This window comes from Haliaeetus leucocephalus, unplaced genomic scaffold (assembly GCF_000737465.1).
Source record: "Haliaeetus leucocephalus isolate CR32 unplaced genomic scaffold, Haliaeetus_leucocephalus-4.0 Scaffold206, whole genome shotgun sequence".
Taxonomy (NCBI): Eukaryota; Metazoa; Chordata; class Aves; order Accipitriformes; family Accipitridae; genus Haliaeetus; species Haliaeetus leucocephalus.
The window spans coordinates 6,439,282-6,458,395 of NW_010972642.1; the positions used below are offsets into that span (position 1 = coordinate 6,439,282).

The 19,114-nt window shown below is 41.4% G+C and overlaps 1 protein-coding gene across 7 annotated transcripts in view; it reads right to left on the reverse strand.

Moving 5' to 3' along the window:
• WNK1 (WNK lysine deficient protein kinase 1) overlaps positions 1–19,114 on the reverse strand; it is a 106,946-nt gene that overhangs the window by 21,400 nt on the left and 66,432 nt on the right. For 5 of the 7 annotated variants that reach the window (XM_010566196.1, XM_010566197.1, XM_010566195.1 and 2 more), the window contains 12 exons: positions 15,229–15,657; positions 11,877–11,948; positions 11,101–11,250; positions 9,570–10,043; positions 8,133–8,414; positions 7,439–7,530; positions 6,710–6,872; positions 6,163–6,279; positions 5,259–5,432; positions 4,425–4,476; positions 4,122–4,262; positions 2,345–3,771 (listed from right to left, as the gene is read on the reverse strand). In XM_010566196.1, coding sequence (XP_010564498.1) covers positions 2,345–3,771; positions 4,122–4,262; positions 4,425–4,476; positions 5,259–5,432; positions 6,163–6,279; positions 6,710–6,872; positions 7,439–7,530; positions 8,133–8,414; positions 9,570–10,043; positions 11,101–11,250; positions 11,877–11,948; positions 15,229–15,657 — 3,573 coding nt within the window. The remainder of the gene's footprint in view (positions 1–2,344; positions 3,772–4,121; positions 4,263–4,424; positions 4,477–5,258; positions 5,433–6,162; positions 6,280–6,709; positions 6,873–7,438; positions 7,531–8,132; positions 8,415–9,569; positions 10,044–11,100; positions 11,251–11,876; positions 11,949–15,228; positions 15,658–19,114) is intronic. The other 2 variants (XM_010566198.1, XM_010566200.1) reach the window with 2 other exon arrangements.

Consider the following 19,114-nt stretch of genomic DNA (forward strand, 5'->3'; position numbering starts at 1 on the left):
CTTACAACAGATCTATGTTAACTGCCCATTAGCAACAGCAAGCTTCATGCTTCTGACAAATTGATCCAAGCAACAGGACTTGAGAACAGGAACTGTCATGCCTGAGGATGTCTGCACTTGTTGAGAAGCAGATTTCTAGACCTCTCACACCAATCTCTTGATCCATCACTTCTTTTGATCCTGAAGGGTGTTGATGACCCACAGAAGATGACCAGGCCATGCAACTGAGTAGGGGGAAGTCACCCAGGTTATGTGGAAGACGTTAGAGAGACTGGAAAGGTTAGAAGGAGGCATCAAAGCCTCCCTGCCAGGTCAGACAGCACATTCCAGTTAGTTATTTCCATTGTTAGGGAAATGGGAAAATTAAGTGATCCACTACACAATTTGCAGTTCTTATTCTCAACTGGAATCTTGAGGCTTGACCATGACTTTGAAGTTTGAGAAACACATGATAGCCTTATGAGTTATAGCATTGGTCAGCTGGCTTCCCTTGTACAACAGTGAGCACTGCTGGATATGGGTAATTGGCCCAAAGTCTACTCCAGTCCTCAACAAGCAGAACCAGTTCTAGCTTGCAGTCATGTTACCACAGCTTAACTAATGGTTCAAATTGCAGTAATAACTGCCCAGTGCAGATAGACTCCATAGTTATCTATCCTTCCAAAAAAGTTTCAGCAGGAAATACACCAAGTTGCATTACCTCAGCTTTTTTGTGCACTAGGAACATACACATGGACATTACCTGTTCTGAGGCGTGATGAATTTTTAAGCTGTGGTAAGTTAATCATTTAGTTTATAAATAACAGGCAATACATACTTTAAATAAATACATAAGACAAGTCAAAACATGTTTAACTGTCTAGGTTAACAGGTTGGACATAAACAAAATAAAATACAGAGTTTAGTAAACCCCAGAAAACTGAAGCAATAAGCTCCTTAAAGCTCAAAACCAACACAGAAAGTGAAACTAGAATGAAGCTTTGAAAAAAACCAAACTAATTGATAAGTGAAAACTTCAGAGAGGAGGTAGATTTTCCACAACTGGCAATCAAAACCCCCAAACATTTATTACATTTAAACCTAAGCCTTTGTAATTACAAGTTTGCAATTAGCAGGTTTCTAACTGCTCCTGAATCAATACCAGTTTTTATCATTTTCTAATCTTTCTCTTCTAATTCTCAACTTCATTCCAATATAAATGAATGCCTTTGTGTCTAGATTTCCTTCCAACTTCCTTTGCACATATTCCCACTCCTCCATAGTGGAAATTTTCTACTTTGTTTGACTACAAAGAGTACAAGGGAAAGACTACTAATGAATGGAGATGCTAAGCACATTAGCTCAATTCGAGTGGCCTGAAACCGGTTAATAGCAAGGCTGGCTAAAGATGACCAACACAAAGCATTGGTGAGTGGAAAAGAACGTTACAGAAACAAAAAGAAGTGAGTATTAAGGTTTTTGGTTTGTTAAACACCTGAAAGTTTCTTCAACCTATTTCCATTTAACTTTGAAAAGGAAAGGGCTACCAATAGTTTAAAATATTGAAATGCACTGTCTCCCAAGATGGGGAGCCATCTGAAAGAAAATAGGTGGTCTAATTTCACATATTGATACATCTGGTTAGTGAGCAGGTAACAACATCCACAACACATCTCAAGTGGTTACTAGAGGTCATGACTATTATGAAAGAGTGTTTGTTTCAAGAGCATGATTCAGTAAACAAAAAAGTTTGGGTTTGGATATCGAGATATCTTTTAAACTTCTCAAAATTCTGCTTTCACAAATCTAACATTTGGAAGGAAAAGAGCATCCAGGCACCACATAAGCAGCAGAGGACTTTTAAAAAACAAAACAAAACAAACTTTCAGTCAGGATCACCCTTACCTTCGAGGAACTGGCTAATGATAAGAAGAAAAGCTAAGCTATCCTGACTACTTTGTGAAACATACAACCACCCTTTCTCATTGTAGTGATCATGTACAAGATAAAAAGCTTTTTAAAGCAAGCCTTCCAAATTCTATTTGAAAAAACAACAACAACAAAACCCACAAAAACCGAAACTACAGTTGCTTCACACTGTAGTTTAGGAGTAGGAAAAATTAACAACAACACTAGAGAGCTCTCTCAGAGGCACAATATAGAACTGGACTTTTTTTTCCCCAATACGAACAAAATAAAACACCTCTTGGGACAAATAAAAACAATCAGAGTATAAAACCTTCAGTATTATATTAAATGAAGACACCTCTGCCTGAATAAATATTTTGCTTTATAAAAGGGATTCTGCTCAAGAAGGCTGTTTCCTACAATATTTCAATATTCACACAAATGTTGCATTTCTTACCGGTACCCTGCTAAGAGGGGGCTTTGAAGGAGAGGTCCCTGGTTTCACTACTGCTGTTGCAATGCTGCTCGATGCCGAAATATAGCTGACTGGGGTGATCATTTGCCCAGGAGTGGCAACTGGCGTCAGTACTGGCAAGCCGGTTGACCCAAGAGGCAAACTGCTTGGAGGTATACAAGTGCTAATGGATGTCAGGGGTTTCGTTGGTGCAACAACAGTGGTTGGTATCCCAGGAATAACTGTAGTTTCCATTACCAATGATGTCTCCAGAGATACTGATGGATGCACTGTTCCCACGTTACCATGTTCACTGAAGAGAGACCGTAGCTTTTCTTCCAGGGTCTTTATATCATCAATACCAGGAGCTTTAGACTGAGCATCAGCATCAGCTTCCAGACAGTGAATATGAGGCTGATTAGGTAACGGAGCTGGTTGAGGCTGGCTGTGTATCAAAGTTTGCTGTACTGCAGGCAAGTTAGTGACTGGTTGTGGTAAGACACCAGGTAAGGGAACCTGGGGCAACATGGGTGTTGCACCTGGAATCTGGGGTAGGACAGGTGTTGATGTAATTCCTGATGGGACAAGTAAGGGATGTATCACTGGCTGAGTGACTGAACCACATACACTTGTTGCTACTGAGGATGATAAAGGTGCAGAGATTGGAAGAGATAAGCCAGCTGCATTGCAGAGCTGTGATTTATCCATAGACTGCCCACTCTCAGGTAGTGACTGTGGAGCACTTACAACTGTTGTTTCTGCCAGACTGGAGACAGAGCCACTGCTACTAAGCTGAGGAAGCTGCAAAGCCACATTCTGAGCCAGAGACAGAGCAACAGATGTCTGTGGTGCTGCCATACTACTTACAATCTGAGGAGTAGACTGAGATGTCACAGCTGGTGCAATGACACCAAGACCAGTGACACCAGGAACCTGGGTAGATGGCAGTGCCAAAGACGATGATGTGCTGATACTGGGGGCAATGTCTCCAGTTACTGGCTGAGCAGGCTGGGATGTGGTAGGTAAGGAGAAAGAAGCAGGGGCGCTCACACTGGAAGCGACACCTGTCGATTGCTGTCCAGGTTGTGAGGCTGGAGGTGGAGAAACAGAGCTTGGCACACTTGCACTTGGTGCAACTCCAACAGTTGCACTTTCTGCAGGCAAAGTAACAGATCCTGGAAGAGAAACACCTGTGCTGGAGGGAACAGATATTGAAGAAGCAGCCACAGACACAGGAGGTGCACCGCTGCCCGCTATGGTAGAAAGTGCAGGTGGAAATGGGGGTATTGTTTGGTTGAACACTGGAGGAGCTGTACTAGGTCCTTCTGTCATTTGAGCATGCCCCATCTCAGAGAAAGCTTGCTGCAAGCTCAGTGATGATGCCGAGTGGGAGAGATTCATTCCAGGACCATGCAGTGGAGATGCAGCAACTGGAAGAACAGAAAAATGTGAGTCCACCTGGAAGAGTTCATCACAGTATTATTGTCTATTGCTAGACTAAGACCACATTTACCTCTCAGCATAATAAAAAATTACAAATCCAGGCTTACATTAAAATACAGAATTAAGGTTTCAGAGTCTTGCAGACAGCCCATCAGCATTTTTTTCCCCGTGAATCCCGCATAGTATCACCCAAATTATAATCACTTCTTACCGGCGCAGACAGTTCCTTACTTCCCCAAGTACTTTAAGAGGTCTTTAGGAACAGTTTAGTTAACTAGCTTTGGAGTTTTGATGAACATGCCTTAGCCATCAGATTTTAAGAGTTTAGATAACCTACCCATATCCGGAGTTTCTTTTCCTCCAGGAACAGCAGATGTGAAAAAGCCCTGTTCTTTTAACCGACTCTCAGGGACAGGGCTGACAATAAACCGTCTTCCTGCAGAATGGACAACCTGGGTAAAGGAGCTAGGAGGAACCCCTAAACAGAAAGAAGTTAGATGTTTAGTGATACATAGCTGTAACTAAATACATAACCTGCAATATGGAATGTGCACTCCATCATACAAAATAAAAACTTGGCTGCACCCATCCGCTGAAACAGAAAAAGGTAATTGCCGAAAAAAAATCACAAAAGACTTACCTATTCTTTGTGGCATGGAAGATGTAGGATCTGGCTGTTTGAACTCTAATTTCTGTAAAGTAAGATAAAATTTAAAGTTCTATTCTGAAACAGAAACCCACAAGATAGTTCTTAAAATGCTAGCTTACTGAAATGTGGGCATTTAAGGTAAGCAGTACCTTGGACCCAAGCACCATTATCAAACTAGTGGAATTCTGCCCACATAAATGTCAGCTACAGTGCTTTTACAGCTCCTCAGCTTAGTGACTGTCAATATAACAAATGGATCTAAACACTCTTTTGTTAATAGGAAGTCCAACTGATTTCCTTAAACATTCCACAGATAAATGGATGTTTCAAACTAGTTCTGGGTGGAAATAAGGCAGAGATTCAGGAAATGTCATGTTTTTATTCCCAGCAACCAGTTTCAAAACCTGTGGTTCCTAACTGAGCCATCCAATATCTTAGTAGCTCACTGGGTAGAGGGCCTGAGTCCAGGCTCTCTGTGTTTAGTGAGAGCACGGGGCTAGCAATTTTAGTGTCCTACCTCATAATAACCTCAAATCCAAGAAGCCTCAGCATTTAAGATTGTCTGTTTAGTGGACTGTTAGGAGATTCAGCAGCTTCAGAAGCGTTAGAACACATCAAAAAGCAAGAGGTCTACGTTTTTTAGCTTTCTAAATGAATTTCAGGCTCTCACTGATACAAAGCTTTCTCTGTTTGTCTTCTCATTTAATTATTAAGCTTGGTATTTCTCAAGAAAGGAAGTTTCTATTTCTAGCTGGCTCTACTCATAAAACCATACCACCCAAAATGGAAAATAGAAATAGCTAAGGCAATCTATCCTTTACGTACCTGCGATCCTGGAAAGAAGCCATCATCTTTTGTCCGCATACTCTCCAAACCCTGATCACCTTCTGGCTCCACACTTACATCCTCACTTAGCATTTCATCTGCTTTCTCAATAATCTCTCGTACCTGTTCTACGAATGAGTCTCTCTCGGTTGCTAAAATAAACTCATTTTGCACCTGTAAAGAGAACAAAGCAACAATAATTTTCCACAAATTATTTCAAAACAATGTACTGAATAACCATAATTTACTCTTGGTGTTACTGTTCCTATGCACAAGATAAAGATGGCAATACCTCAGAGAAAAAGAACTGTTTCTAAAAATTATCCCCCAGCACAGAATTATTTGCCCTGGTTTATTCTTTGCTGTGAAACAACATTCAATCTCGCTTCTTCATCAGACTGTCACCTCAATCTTTGCTAAGCACAGTGAAATTTAGAATTAGCAGCCTTATCTTACTGCAGTTCCTCCTATCTAATGTAATGTACATTTCAGTTGAGAACAACAGCAAAAGACTCAAAGCTGAAGTTTAAATTTTAAAGATCTAGCACTGCTTGCTCTTAGAAAAGCAAACAGAATATGTTTAACCTGGCCCTTTCAGAAAGTTGTTTGCAGTGTTTCAAAAAACTAGACTGCAAAAAACCATTAGCAGGTTTACTTGATAAAACCACAATTCTAAGGTAAAAGCTGACACAAATTTTCACGTGAACTGAACATGCAATATTAATTGCCAGTTTGGTATACGACTGTGCCCAGAGTTTCTAGTTGTGCTTGCATACCAGTAAGGTGAGCACATGCCATGCTGCATGGAAGAACAATTCTGAAACACAAATGAGAAAGTAAGACTGCTTATATTACTACTGTGATTAAGACTGGATTCCATTCTTCATCTCTCAACGTATCTTACCATAATTGAAGCTATTTCCTCAGGATTGTCACCATCCAAATCAAATTTGAAAGTAACCATTTTCCGATTGTGTGTCTCTAGCTGGCATTCCACTACCCGATCACCTTTATTTGAAACCTAAAGCAAAGAAAACAATAGTTCAAAACCAAAAGCATGAGCATCTAAGACTTTTGCTTTAAAGCTCATGGAGACAAACCAACAGTACTGGTCTAATACAAATACATTCTCTCCTTCCAGCCTAATAAATGGTGCCATATACAGCATCATCTTTTCTGAGGATATATCAAATATTCTGCAATAGGCTGTGGGATCACTGGTGGCTAAGCAAGTCAATTTTGCCATATCTAATGCTCCAAAAAACTCTTAATAGATGATGTTTTGAATGCTGAGTCCAGAAGCAGAAGATAGCTTGTAGGCTTTGGGCAGGGCAGGGGGGCACAGAACAAGACCACAGAACACACACATTCCTCAAAGGAAAAGAAACTTTTTGAAGCTCAAAAAAGGCATCATCACTACCAAATTGTCACTAAAATAAAAAAATACTCACATTTAGAATTCTCAGTTTCGGCCTAGCAGTCTTCTCATGGCGAGAGCGACTGCGGACAGATCTCCGCATATGACGTTTAGTAGTCCTCCCTTCGTGCCTTCCGCTAGAAGCTGGAACATTCTCATTGCCATCACTCAATCCTGAAGCAACATCAGAATGTGCACTAAAAAAAAAAAAAAAAAAAAAAAAGCAACTTCACATTAGAATCCATGCACTCCATAACTGCAACAATACAGTTTACCCTGCCAGGTGGTATTCTTTTCTGCATAGCAGTAGATGTCTGTTAATCACAGAGTAGGGGAGAAGAGTCCTGTCAACACTTAAGGTTGCTTGAATAGCAATTCTAATAGTAATTATTTAGCTACATATCTCTTGCAAGCTGAGTTGTACGAATTTATCTTCTGAATATGTTTTTAAGCTATTTGGAGTTTGAGTTCTGTTTAAGTGCCAAAAGGACAGAAAAAACATCCCTTATGATCCATTTGACATGACAAAAAAGGATTAGAAGTTAAATCACTTACTCCCTCCAAACCCTGCTGTAAATCAAAACTTACTCCACCTCTCATAAGCCTATTTTTCCTCTAGGAAGTTTATTTCCTCACATCCCCAAGAACACTCTCAGTGAAAAAAAAAATCCCTGGTGAAAAAAGATACCTAAAGATCATCCAAGGAAGAATAATTAACACATGAAATTGAAATTCAGTTTGGTGAAAAGAAAACAATGCTTACCTATCCATAGAGGAAGCCAAAGGGGTAGACTGAGCAGGCTGTGTTCCTGGAAGGGTCTCTGAAGGAGCAGTCTGCGAGACTCCCTGAGAACCCTATGGATAGAAACCTACATCAAGAACCCCCACAAAGAACACCATTCCTTTTCAAGTAACCCAGTAGCCTTCAATGTTTCCTCCCAAATCAGTTGTAAAGCTAAAAGCACTCCCCGTCACCTGGGGAGGGGTAGGGAGAGGAAATCAGCCATCCTTTCTACTGCTATGTGTCACTACAGTTTGCCATGCAGCCACAGTCTTTATAACAGAATGTGCAAAAAAGTCAAGCCAATGCAGCACACAGACAATTCAAATTCTCCCTAGCAAGAACGACGCTGCAGAGAACAGGCATAACAAGAGATTCTCAAAGGCTATCGGTTGCAGTTTGTCTTTGATATGGCAAAAATATTCTACGGTTACTAGCAAGAAGTGAAGTGTTAACAGGTTTTTGCCTGCAGGATGCACACTCACTTCCCAACAGAACAGCCAGTGGCAACAAGGTCCCCACATTGGCATGACATTCTGCTGTAAGAAAAAGGTCATTTGAAATATTAATTTCAGACTGAAGACAAGCATGGAAGGGATTAGTTCCCCACACACATACATTGTTGCATAATTCAAACACCCTAAATGTATTGTTACATTATAGTCAACATATTTACCTCCAACGCTGCTTGCTGCGAGGAGGCAGATGAGGCCTGTTGTGCTAAACTCACTGTAGGCTGGGGCACTTGAACCTGTCCTCCTAGGCTGCCCATGGGAACTAAAACGTTCTGCTCCACATACGGCTGCACAACAGGAGCAAGATAGCCTGGCTGAGCCATTGCATCTGTGGGTAAGGGAGGGGACAGCACAGCAGAAGGAATGCTAACAGAGGCCACAGCAGAGGAAGATGCAACATTCGAGTCCCCTGGGTACTGAGGCGGCAGCCGAGATGGGAAGCCCTGTAATAGAAATAAGGGAATCAAGTCAGTGAATGTCAGAGCTAATTAGGTAATGAGAGGAAAAAAAAAAAAAATATCCGTTTCAGGGGCATGTTCCAACCTTCTGTACTTGTTCAGGCATTCCCAAAATCTTCCCAGAGAAACAGAGCAAACTGCTCACATAGCCAAAGCTCAACTTGCAAGTCAGCATGCTTGAACAAGCAAATTCCCACTCAAAGTTCCAAGTCTTAGGCAAAACAACCTTCATCTCCCAACTCTCGTGGTTGCCTATTTGGCTTAGTATTTTAAGGCCTGAGACTTGAACTGAGTTTGAAGAATTTTCAGGCTGAACAGCTACTGCTCAGATGATGTTATGCAACTGCTGCTGATTCTTGAGACTAATAGCAAAAACACTCCTGTGTTCTCCCTGTCCTCTTGTGATGAGCTGACCCAAGAACCAAGGAACATTCCTACACACTGTTTCTGTTCTACAGCATCCTTATAATCCCAGTACAGAATTTCTACATCTACACAATTTTTGTTCTAGAAGAACAATCATATGCTCAGTCACTATTTTTGTCACTATTCAGATTGCCATTTTTACAGTCATCACACAAAGTAGCTGAAGCAGTCTGTGCCCAGTCTAGCATTTCATGACTAGCATCAGGTACTTACGTGACATTCAAGATCCATCTGTCTGATGTATTTCTAGAAAATCCATGTCCGTCATCCCCCCCACCCCTTCCCAGACTTGGAATGAAATACTGACATTACTGAATATGCTGCCATTTATTTTCTTTCCAACATGCATCTCATTTTAAAAATTACAATCCCCCCCCCCCCCAAGTTGACAGACCTCTTGTGTATATAGCTGTTCTCTTTCACACAGTGATTGAAACACTGGACAAACAAAAGTCCTGCACTATGATTCTGTCATTTTAGACAAATTCCATTGCCAAATCTGAAAAGCTCAAAACGCCAGGGTGTCCAAGGAGCGGTTAGGGTGGGGTTTTTTCCCCTCCTTAAAATGGTCCTTTACCACACAACAGAATTCATCTTGGTGGCTTAATGGCTCTCTTATGAGAAGTCAGTTGGCCAGGGTACACCGTTCAGATCTGGTACCTTAGAGGAACAGGTAAAAATGTGGAGAAGAGCTCTGCTGGCTTGCAACAATACCTGGTAAAGAGCATCTCCAGCAGGAAGCGAAGCTTCAGCAGCTTGTCCAATGCTGACCGGCAATCCCACGGACTGGACAGCCGGCTGTAGGAGCTGCGGGAGAACCTGGCTGGGCAACTGAGCCACAGGCTGCATCAGTGCGGGAAGCTGGCTAGGGACAACAGTTGATCCTACAGGGACAGCGGTTGCTGCAGCAGATGTTGCCAGCGTGAGCAATGGCTGATTCATGCCAGCTGCCATTGAAATGGGCAGTGACTGGAAACCTGGCTGAGCCACTGACACATGAGGAGCTGCTACAGGCAACTGAGAGACTGAGAACTGGGGAACCATGGAAGTTGGCAAGGGCTGTCCCATGGGTAGAAAATGAGAGCCAATGGGGACTGATGGGGCAACTGAAGGCTGAGGGAGAGAAGGTGCTGCAACAGGTAATTGAGGCTCGCCTTGGATGATCGACACTGGTTGGGAAACAGGAAGCTGGGGAGGTAAAGAAAATAGAGATAGATTTTTTTTTTTAAAGCAGGGTTGCAGAAAGCAGAGTTTTTACACATTAGTCAAAGAAAGAATTATTCAAGTTACAGCACTCTGTTAAAGTGGGTAGGGAGCACAGTTGGCAGAGTGGCTGGGAAGTTGGCTGGAGTTCCAAAAGGTCCTCACTTCGCAACACTTCCCCTGAAGAACTCAACAGGCTCTTGAAACAGACACCCACAGAGGGTGAAAGAGCAACATTCAAACGCCCTGAAGCACTGACTTGTGCATAAACAGAATCCAATTCCCCTCAACTCTGTCCCCAGAGCCAAGCCTGCCTTCTCACAGGAAAGAAGTGCAAATCTCTCAACAAATCTGCCAGCTATGGATATGGGGACTACAGCAACGGAGAACGAAAAGCCACTGTGCCAGCATTCAGAGAATGGCAGGGGATATGTCAATTAAAGCCAGCGAACGATGCAACTGGAAAGGCAGTTTAGATGAACAAGCAACAAAACAACAATTTTAAAAACAAAATCAAGGCTCACATGTTCAAGATAGAGATATGAGCCAAAATGAAGTAATACTCAGTAACAGAAGCTTCTTGACCAGGGAGTAAAGGAGAAGAGCTGAATAAGAAAGATGACAGAGTGGAGAAGGCAGTCCTTATGGTTCACTACCTAAATAAGTGAACATGTTTTACCCACATAATGGTGCAGAAGATAGACGTTGTATGGGAAGCAGAGAAATGACAAGTTCCTGAAAATCCATTCATAATGTACCATTCATCAATATGCCTCATTATATTTTTGACAATTTAATGATGTTTGTACATGGAAGTGCTATCCCTCCCTCAAATTACTCACGATGGCCACATGTGAAAGAAAGGGTTTCCAACACACTTTCCAACAAAATTTGACAGTTGTAGTACACTAAGAATACTATTATCTGGATGAATGTTTTGGAACCTTTAGAAAAGATGACAAAAGTGAAAGTAGCAGCATGTTGAATTTGCCAGCTGTGAAGAAGAAAAGTATCTTCTGCTAGAAAGAAGAATTTTGTTTACCTGTGTCCCAGCTGCTGCCTGAGGCATTGGCATAATCTGTGAAGTTTGAGTTTGAGAGACAGTTTGTGTGGGAGTGGCGCCAGCAGAAACTGACGACTGCTGCAGCTGGTATTGTCCAGGCTGTTGGGAAGAGGCTGGCTGCTGTGCATTCTGTAGTAGGGAAAAGAGGCAGAAGCTATTTTTTCCCCCAACAGAAGTTTTTAAAGCATATCCTATTTAAATTCTACTTTTTACTCCTTCATAAGTGACATCAGTGGTTCTTCTGAATATGCTGAGTCAATAAGCTTTAGCAATTACTTATTAGCATTACTAATACAACTCCATTTATCAGCCCCAAATCTTGCAACAGAATCATTTCACCTGTGAAAACAAGAATGAAGATTCTATGAAGGAAGAAAAGGCAGTTAAGAGAAGAGAATGTCGCAGAAGATAGTATTTCCAGTTAGAAGAAATCATGAGAATGAAGTCTGCCTGTCTAGACTTGCAAATCCTGATATGCCTTCCCTTGAATGGGGCCACCACTGCAAGCTCAGGTGGAAGTTGGGAAGGACAGACACGTGAAAACAAGCATTAACATGATTCTAAAAATAATTTTCAGAAAGTCAATGAAATTAATCTCATAGCACGTTAAATTTGGTGAGAACCAGAGGATTCCTTCGCTTTTGTCCAAAACCATGGGTTGAAGGGGGAACAGAGGTAGTCAATTGGCCTTAAAGAGTCATCAGAATCCCATACTAGAAGTATTTTAGTCCTGGGCTTACGAACTGTGATCTTACCTGCTGAGTGTGTTGGGTGGGCTGGGATGGCACTGATGCACTGCTTGAGGCTGACTGGCCTTGCACCTGTGTCTGGAGGAGGAAAAAAAAGACAGAGAATCAGCTTAAAAAACCCCTGTGGTTCCTGCAGCAGGCAGTTAAAAATCTTTTCTGCCTGGAATGATCTGGTTAGAATAGGTTTCTAGCTGTCATTTTGGACAAGCAGTCCTTTTGGCCAAATTCCATTACGAAAACCAGAACAAAGCAGAGCAATCTGGAAAAGTACCAAACTCCATTTTAAGTCTTCCAAAACAACCAATACAGAAAGTCTTTGCAACCCACATGCCCCTCAACATGAGACAGATCAGCCTACCATCTGCTTCTTCCACCGATGATGCTTTAAGAGCAGGATGCCTTGGTATGATAACTGGAAATAGATGCATTAATTTTTACCTTTACATGTGTTCTAAACACAGTTAGGTGGGGGCATAGAAGGAGGCTAGAAGGAAATAAAACTGTTAAAAAAATATCAAAGATATACAGAATTCTAGACCAATAACAAAGTACTCGGTACACATACATGTCTTGAGTTCCCTTTGAGAGGCATGTCAAAATACAGGCTAGAAATTTCCAGACTCGCTACCATTCAAAGTCTACCAAAAATTGGATATTGAAGAATATGGGGGTTCATGTTCTAGCTAAGACAGAATTTTTGAATAAGCAACGAAAAAAATGGATGAGTGGCATAGAAATGAATGTGGAAGATGTAGAGGAAAATGGAATGGATTTTCATTATTATTTTTGTGGCTGACATTTTTTTATCAGATCCCAGGGTTTTCATGATTGTTTTTCTGACAGTTATATTTCTTTATGAGCTCCTGGGAGACAACTAGACAAAGACCTCTAAATGAGTTCCCTGAGCCTGCACCACTTCAGTGAACTGCCTTTGTAAGAAACATATCTGGTGCATATGTATCATATCAGAAATACCTACTAAAATTCCTTAATGCTGTGATCATTCAGCTTGCAAAACCTTATAAGGAACAGGTTTATTAAAATTACATACTTTTTTAATTATAGAAACTTTGGAGAAAGCAGACTGCCAATGAAAAGAACCATTTTTTTCTTTGCTGTTTTAGAAGCTTGAAGCCCTTATTGGCTAGGATCTAAACACCTGCTATATCCCACTGCTGTAATATCTGTTCGCATTGACTCAGTTTGTGCTTCAAATTCTGTTCTTCTAATGAATTAGGTAAAAGAACCCAGAACTTACATTCTGTAAAATAATCATGATCCCTTACTGTGTTTTCCAGATGTATTTTACATCCATCAGAATTCACTTCCTGAAGTTTAACAAAGGTGGTTTATGGAGAAACAATCCCCACAGTTTTCAAACTTCTTGTATAGCAGCTTCACTCCACAAGTTCTCAACTACAGCACAGAAATTGCTATCTACTAGACTAGTGATTAAAGCTGTTTCAGGTTTAATAAAAGACCTTCATTATCCCATATAGAAAACCTTAAATACTTAGTTCTTGATCTCACCACAAAAAGCAAAGTCTGTCCTCCAGTTCCATCACACAAATCCCAACATTGCTAATACTCCAATAACTAAAGTATCAGATAACCCCTAATTCCAAGAACAGAAGGAGTAAGAGAGAAGTCTACTTAAAGTAAATCCTCTCTTTTCACAAAAAAATTATGAGAAGTTTCAGACTACAAGTGCAGGCACAATGTATATACATATACACCTCACAATCACAATCACAAATGCATTACTGACTATTGCAAGTGCAAATACTATATGTGCTGATAAAATATGTACCTCCAAACTAAGCTTCAGGCCTCAAATTTTGCTTTTTAAAAGAACACCATATTCCAGGCTTATAAGGAAGCAATACCTATTAGCAACAGTTGTTTGTGCCACTAATTTACTACTGAGATTGTTTAGTTTCTTTAATGATCCTGCAAGTACACTTCCAAATCCATGTACACATATATAATATAGCTCCTTGCATTCCTCTCTTCTCACTTTCTCCCCCCTGAGCCTAGAAAGAGCTCTTGCAGTTTGGACAGTCACCAAATTAACCTTGTTGTTGTCTAATAAAACATTATTCATACAAAAGTTCAACTTCAAATAACACATTCTCATTAAATGGCTGAGAAGCAGCAACAAAAATACGAAGCAAGTTTTACTATCGCTGCTGATTCAAACTGTGGAGAAGATAGACTTCATTAAACCCATTGTTTAAAAGCCAATTTGGTACTTCAGCTATCTCTTGCCAAAAGAACAACTAGTCCCAGGAGGTACACTGACCATTTGTTACCCTTAACGCAAAAGCCCTACCAATATTTCAGTTGAAGCTGAACACGGACCAAATGGTTGCCAATGCCTCATTATTTCATCGCAACCTGGTTTGTTAAAGAGATCCTAATATACTACTGACTTGGTGGAAAGACATCCCCATGAATGCTAACACTTAGAACCACTTGGAGCAAGTCTAAGAGCAAGGCTCCCCTTTAAGTGCAAGGTATGACTTATAAAAAGCAGAGAAATTCTGGAAGGGTTTGCTCCTGTAACCTGAGGATAGAGTGCAGGTGGTCCTGATGAAAGCGAGGTGGACAAGGCCTGCTGAGTCGAGGCTCCCTGGGGGAAGCAGATGAAGAGCTGCGACTCTTGCAATACCTTCTGAGGCAGCTGAACAATGGGCAATGAGAAGTCTGAACCAAAAGCAGAAGATGACCCCCCTGTAGGAGGAGGAGACTGGAAATCGCCAGTGTCAGAGGAAGTCAGCTGTGAGGAATCACTGGAGTATTCCGGGCTTCCTTCCAGCCAGCTCCGCCTGGCAGAGCCCCCTCTGGGACCTGCTAACTCAGGACCAAGATAGTTACACTGCTCCTCTGTCACAGGCTGAAGCCGACCGTGCGACCCTATGCCTTGAGTGGATTCCTCTTGACTGGTCTCCATAGAGCCCCGGCGACTTCTGTAGACCCGCTGGGGTAAAACTGCCCCTTCTGCTGAAGCAGAAGTCGGTGTGTGCACATGGAACTCAAAGACACAGCTCGCTCTGCCATCACTACTGTGAGAGAGCACAGCCGGGGCAGAGTGTGGAACAAATACCTGGTGGAACGTCATCTGAGCAGGATCTGCACTCAGAGGAGCTGAAACACTGGATAATGGAGAAAGGGGACCCATCCCAGAATCCAGCCTCAGGTTCTGAACATGTCTTGCCAGGTATGTTTGCCCCAACTGAAAGTCGAACACAGAGCTTTGTGGAGGACCACCTTGCCCATGGTTTGACTCAGAGACCTGCTTCAAATGTTGTTCAGTCGCATGAGAGTTATAAGCTACTTGATCATACTGCTCCGATACCTGTGATGGATAGTGCATGCCCACCAAATATACAGCTTCTGGATGCATTCTGTAGTGAGCATCCTCTGGAGGTGTTGGTCCAGATCTATAGTCACTGTGGACAGGAGCTGGCTCAAACACGGGATTAACTTGCACATGCAGAGGCTCTCCAGCGACTCTCTGAGCTGCTGTGCCCAGCATAACGAATGCCTCTGGTGTCCAATTGGTGGGACTACCACCAGGTGGAACTAAACTCTGGCCAGTCTTCAGCAATGGCTGGAAGTGGCAAGTTTGGGCTTCCAAAAATGAAGTGCTCTTGCGCCGCTGAGCAACTGCCACCTTCGGCGGGCAGACAGGTGGTGGCGAGAAAGACACCGGCCGTTCATGAACGGTTGGGAAAAATATCTGGGAATCTGGGAACGTTGGTGTTCCCCCACGCGGATGCTGAGGCTGTATTGACATGAACAAGACAAGTAATTCATACATTAAAAGTGAAAGCACATCAACATGCACAGTTCACTAGGCAGTTCTGTGAAGTAACTTTATAGAATGACTACTCAATTCATGGTCAAAAACATACATTACTTAGGAAATTTAGGTGAGTCGTAAATATCCATTAAATACATCCATGGCAGGCATAGCTACAAATGGAAACATTTGCTTGTGTTAGAGCTGCTTTTCCAGTCCAATTCCAATAATTCACAAGAAGAAAACAGTTTTGCTCCTGACAATGGAATGAGGTTTATTGTCATGGGCTATCCACTGTGATCAGGGCTTGAAATCCAATCAAACCCCTGAGGTTACTGCCATATGGGGAATACGAAAATTCAGAACTTGATAGCAGCAACAATGCAGAGCCTCTAGTTTGCACTTAGAAGATAAAATGACGTTAAATCTTAGTATTATCCAACACAAAAACCACAGTGCTAGAGTCCTGTATGCTATCCAAAGAGCTAAAGAGAAACCTTTTGAGACAAAACAGAACCATTCCAGCCCACAGCTGGGAAAAAAAAAAAAGTATGATAAAACTGCAGAGCCTCTGGATTCTGCCAAAGTTGATCATCTCTTTTAATCCCTTTGATCACTTTTGATCATACCTTTTCACATGGGAAATTAGCACTCACTGAAACAAACCTAACTCTTGCCTGGACAATAAAACATTCACAGGTTTAGTAACAGCAGAGGCCTCAGGCAATTCCACTCCATCTGATGTACTACTTCAGATGAGGCTCATCTTATTTAAGATTTATAGGTAAAATTTCACTAAAGAGAGTTCTATGTAAGAATACCAAACAATTTAGTAATTCCGCATATTTTCATCTCTGCCTACAGTATGCAGAGAATGTATTATCTACCCTAAAGGGAAAAAAAAATTGCAAGAGTCAATAGCAAATAATACTGTCTTTAAAGACAGATGGCATTTATGACTTTTTCAAGTTGCTGTTTCCACATTGTTCTTTCTCCCCAACCCCTTTTTTCCAGAAAAGCAGCAGCAAATTTCCATATTGACCAATACTAACAAGAAGGTCCTACAGGATGAAGAACTCTCCCTATGTTCTGAAAACTGGTTCCACTTAATTTATAAAGAAATGTTTCTCAACGTTTATTTTGTGTAAATTGAAGCCCAAAACTGAAAAGACACTACCTCCTGTCTTGCAAGCTATCTTACATCTGACTTTGAGAAACACGAAACCATGGCTTCTTCCCATCAAAAAGCAGCTGAAGTGGCATTTCCGATTAAAGCCTACAGAAAAATCCTCAAAAGTATTCATACTCTGAATTTCTAGTATCACTAGCACAGCTAGCCGAAGCTTTTAGAATAACTAGCCACAGCAACCAAGCTTTAAAAGCTGGTTGTTTTGTGCGGAGCTTACTTAACATTCAATACTTGCTTAGAAGCCGGAAAATAAAAAGCTGGTCTTCTGACTTAAGGGGATAAGGACTAGTCTTCCCCTTACCTTCTGTGGTACAACTGGGTAATTTACATTTATACTATAATAAAAAAAAAAAGTCAGCTACTGTTTGATAATGTTTAAGTGTACTGCTTCCAAAAAAAAAAAAAGAAAAAAAATCAACATTCCAGCAGCACAGTATAAGGAATCACCTCTTCATTTCTCATTTTCTCATTTTAAAAATGCCCAAAGCCCAGGATGTATTTAATGATAACTTATCTTACTGTGCCAGGAGGCAAATGGTAACACATACAGGACTGACAGAGAGGGAGGGCAGGCTGGAGCGTCGATGCTTGCGTGGAGAGGCAGAGTGCATGGGCAGGACACTTTCCAGGGCTTTAGAAAGCTTTTCTGCAAAGGTTTCTTCAGGGACAGTCCGAAGGTAGAAAGGAGAAAGAGGTGCAGACAACGCTGGTGGTGGGGTGCAAGGAGCACTGAGAGGGATGCAGGACATAGAGGGAAGAGCAGGAAGGTGGGGGACACAAACTGACATGCTACGACCACGTTGAGGCTAAAGGAGGAAAACAAAAGTTAAGAATTGAACACTTAAAAAAAAATGAATAACAAAACCAGCAAAAACTATAATGAGGTAGAAAAGAAATGCAGACATACAATGAGGTGCCCAATACTGACTAATATGCGAGCAAGAAGATATGAGAATGTTGAATGAATGCCAACACACACTGGGAACAGGTTATGAGCACCTCTGAGGACCCAAGCTTGCCTTAGGTTACTGAGCAGCGTGGGAAGTTCCCTAATACCCTTACAAGAAGCATGTGGAGGGCAGAACAGACAGGAGAGAATATTTTCTCTGGGGCCACTGATGCAGCTCATACTGTGTGTACTCTCAGCATCTGGTAGTCTGACAAATTAAAAAAACCTAAACAGATACTGATGAGCTTTCAAATATTCATTCTTAGTTTAGTGAGTGGATGTGTGTTTACACATATCACCTCACCCAGTCTCTCTGCTTGGGCACCTCCCTGCCTGAATTAAGTGGACTAACTGTATGCAGCTGGCTCTTTATTAACTAAAATATTACCACAAAAATTTAAACATTACACATTCTACAACATGAGTTGTAGAAAAAAGTTGGTTTAATGTGTGGAAAATTCAGTAAAATTAGTCTTAGACAAGCATTTTCCAGATGCTGGGCCAATAAAAGCATCAGGATTTTGTAATCTTGCCTCAATCCAGAAGGCCATAGGTCAAAATCCAACCAAACTGGAAGAATCAGAATTAGGTTTTGGGGTGGGGCATTTTTGGTTGGGGTTTTTTTGTTGTTGCTTTTTTGGTGTGGTGTGTTTTGTTGTGTGGGGTTTTTTTAAGTGAATAGAAAGATGATGTTTAAAAGATGCAGTCTTCAACTGCAAGTTTCCCTTCTCTTAATGGTATATGCCTCTTATGGATGTAATCCACAGTTTCTTAAAATAACTAAAATCAAATACAGACCTCCAGGGGAAAAAACCTCAAGATATCCAGTGGAGATCTGATTTTAAAGATTTCTGATGTCAGACTGCTCAAAAAAAATGGGAGAGGCCTAAGGGAACTCAAAGGGTTAAATAAATATTTTACCCAAAATCTTCATCAGTTCCAAGGCAGGACTAGTTATATATGTTACGCCTGACTCTAATTTATCTAAACTGTTAAGAAACATCTCCAGTGATGGGGACTGCAGTACTTAACTGTCCTTGTTGGTTAAAAAAAAAAAACCAAAACCTTCCCAAACAGTAATTCCATGCTGCAATTTAGGCATATTATTTCTTATTCTATCTGACTACAATGCTGTGGTCTGATTAACCTCCTCCTATTTTACAGCAGCCTTTACAGCTTTCTCTCTCTTCAAGCTTATCTTTCATAGGCTCAGCTTAACCATTTCAGTCTTCTCACATAAACCTTGTTTTCTTTATTTCGGGGGGGGGGGGGGGGGGGGTGCGTCTCTTTTTTACATTTCC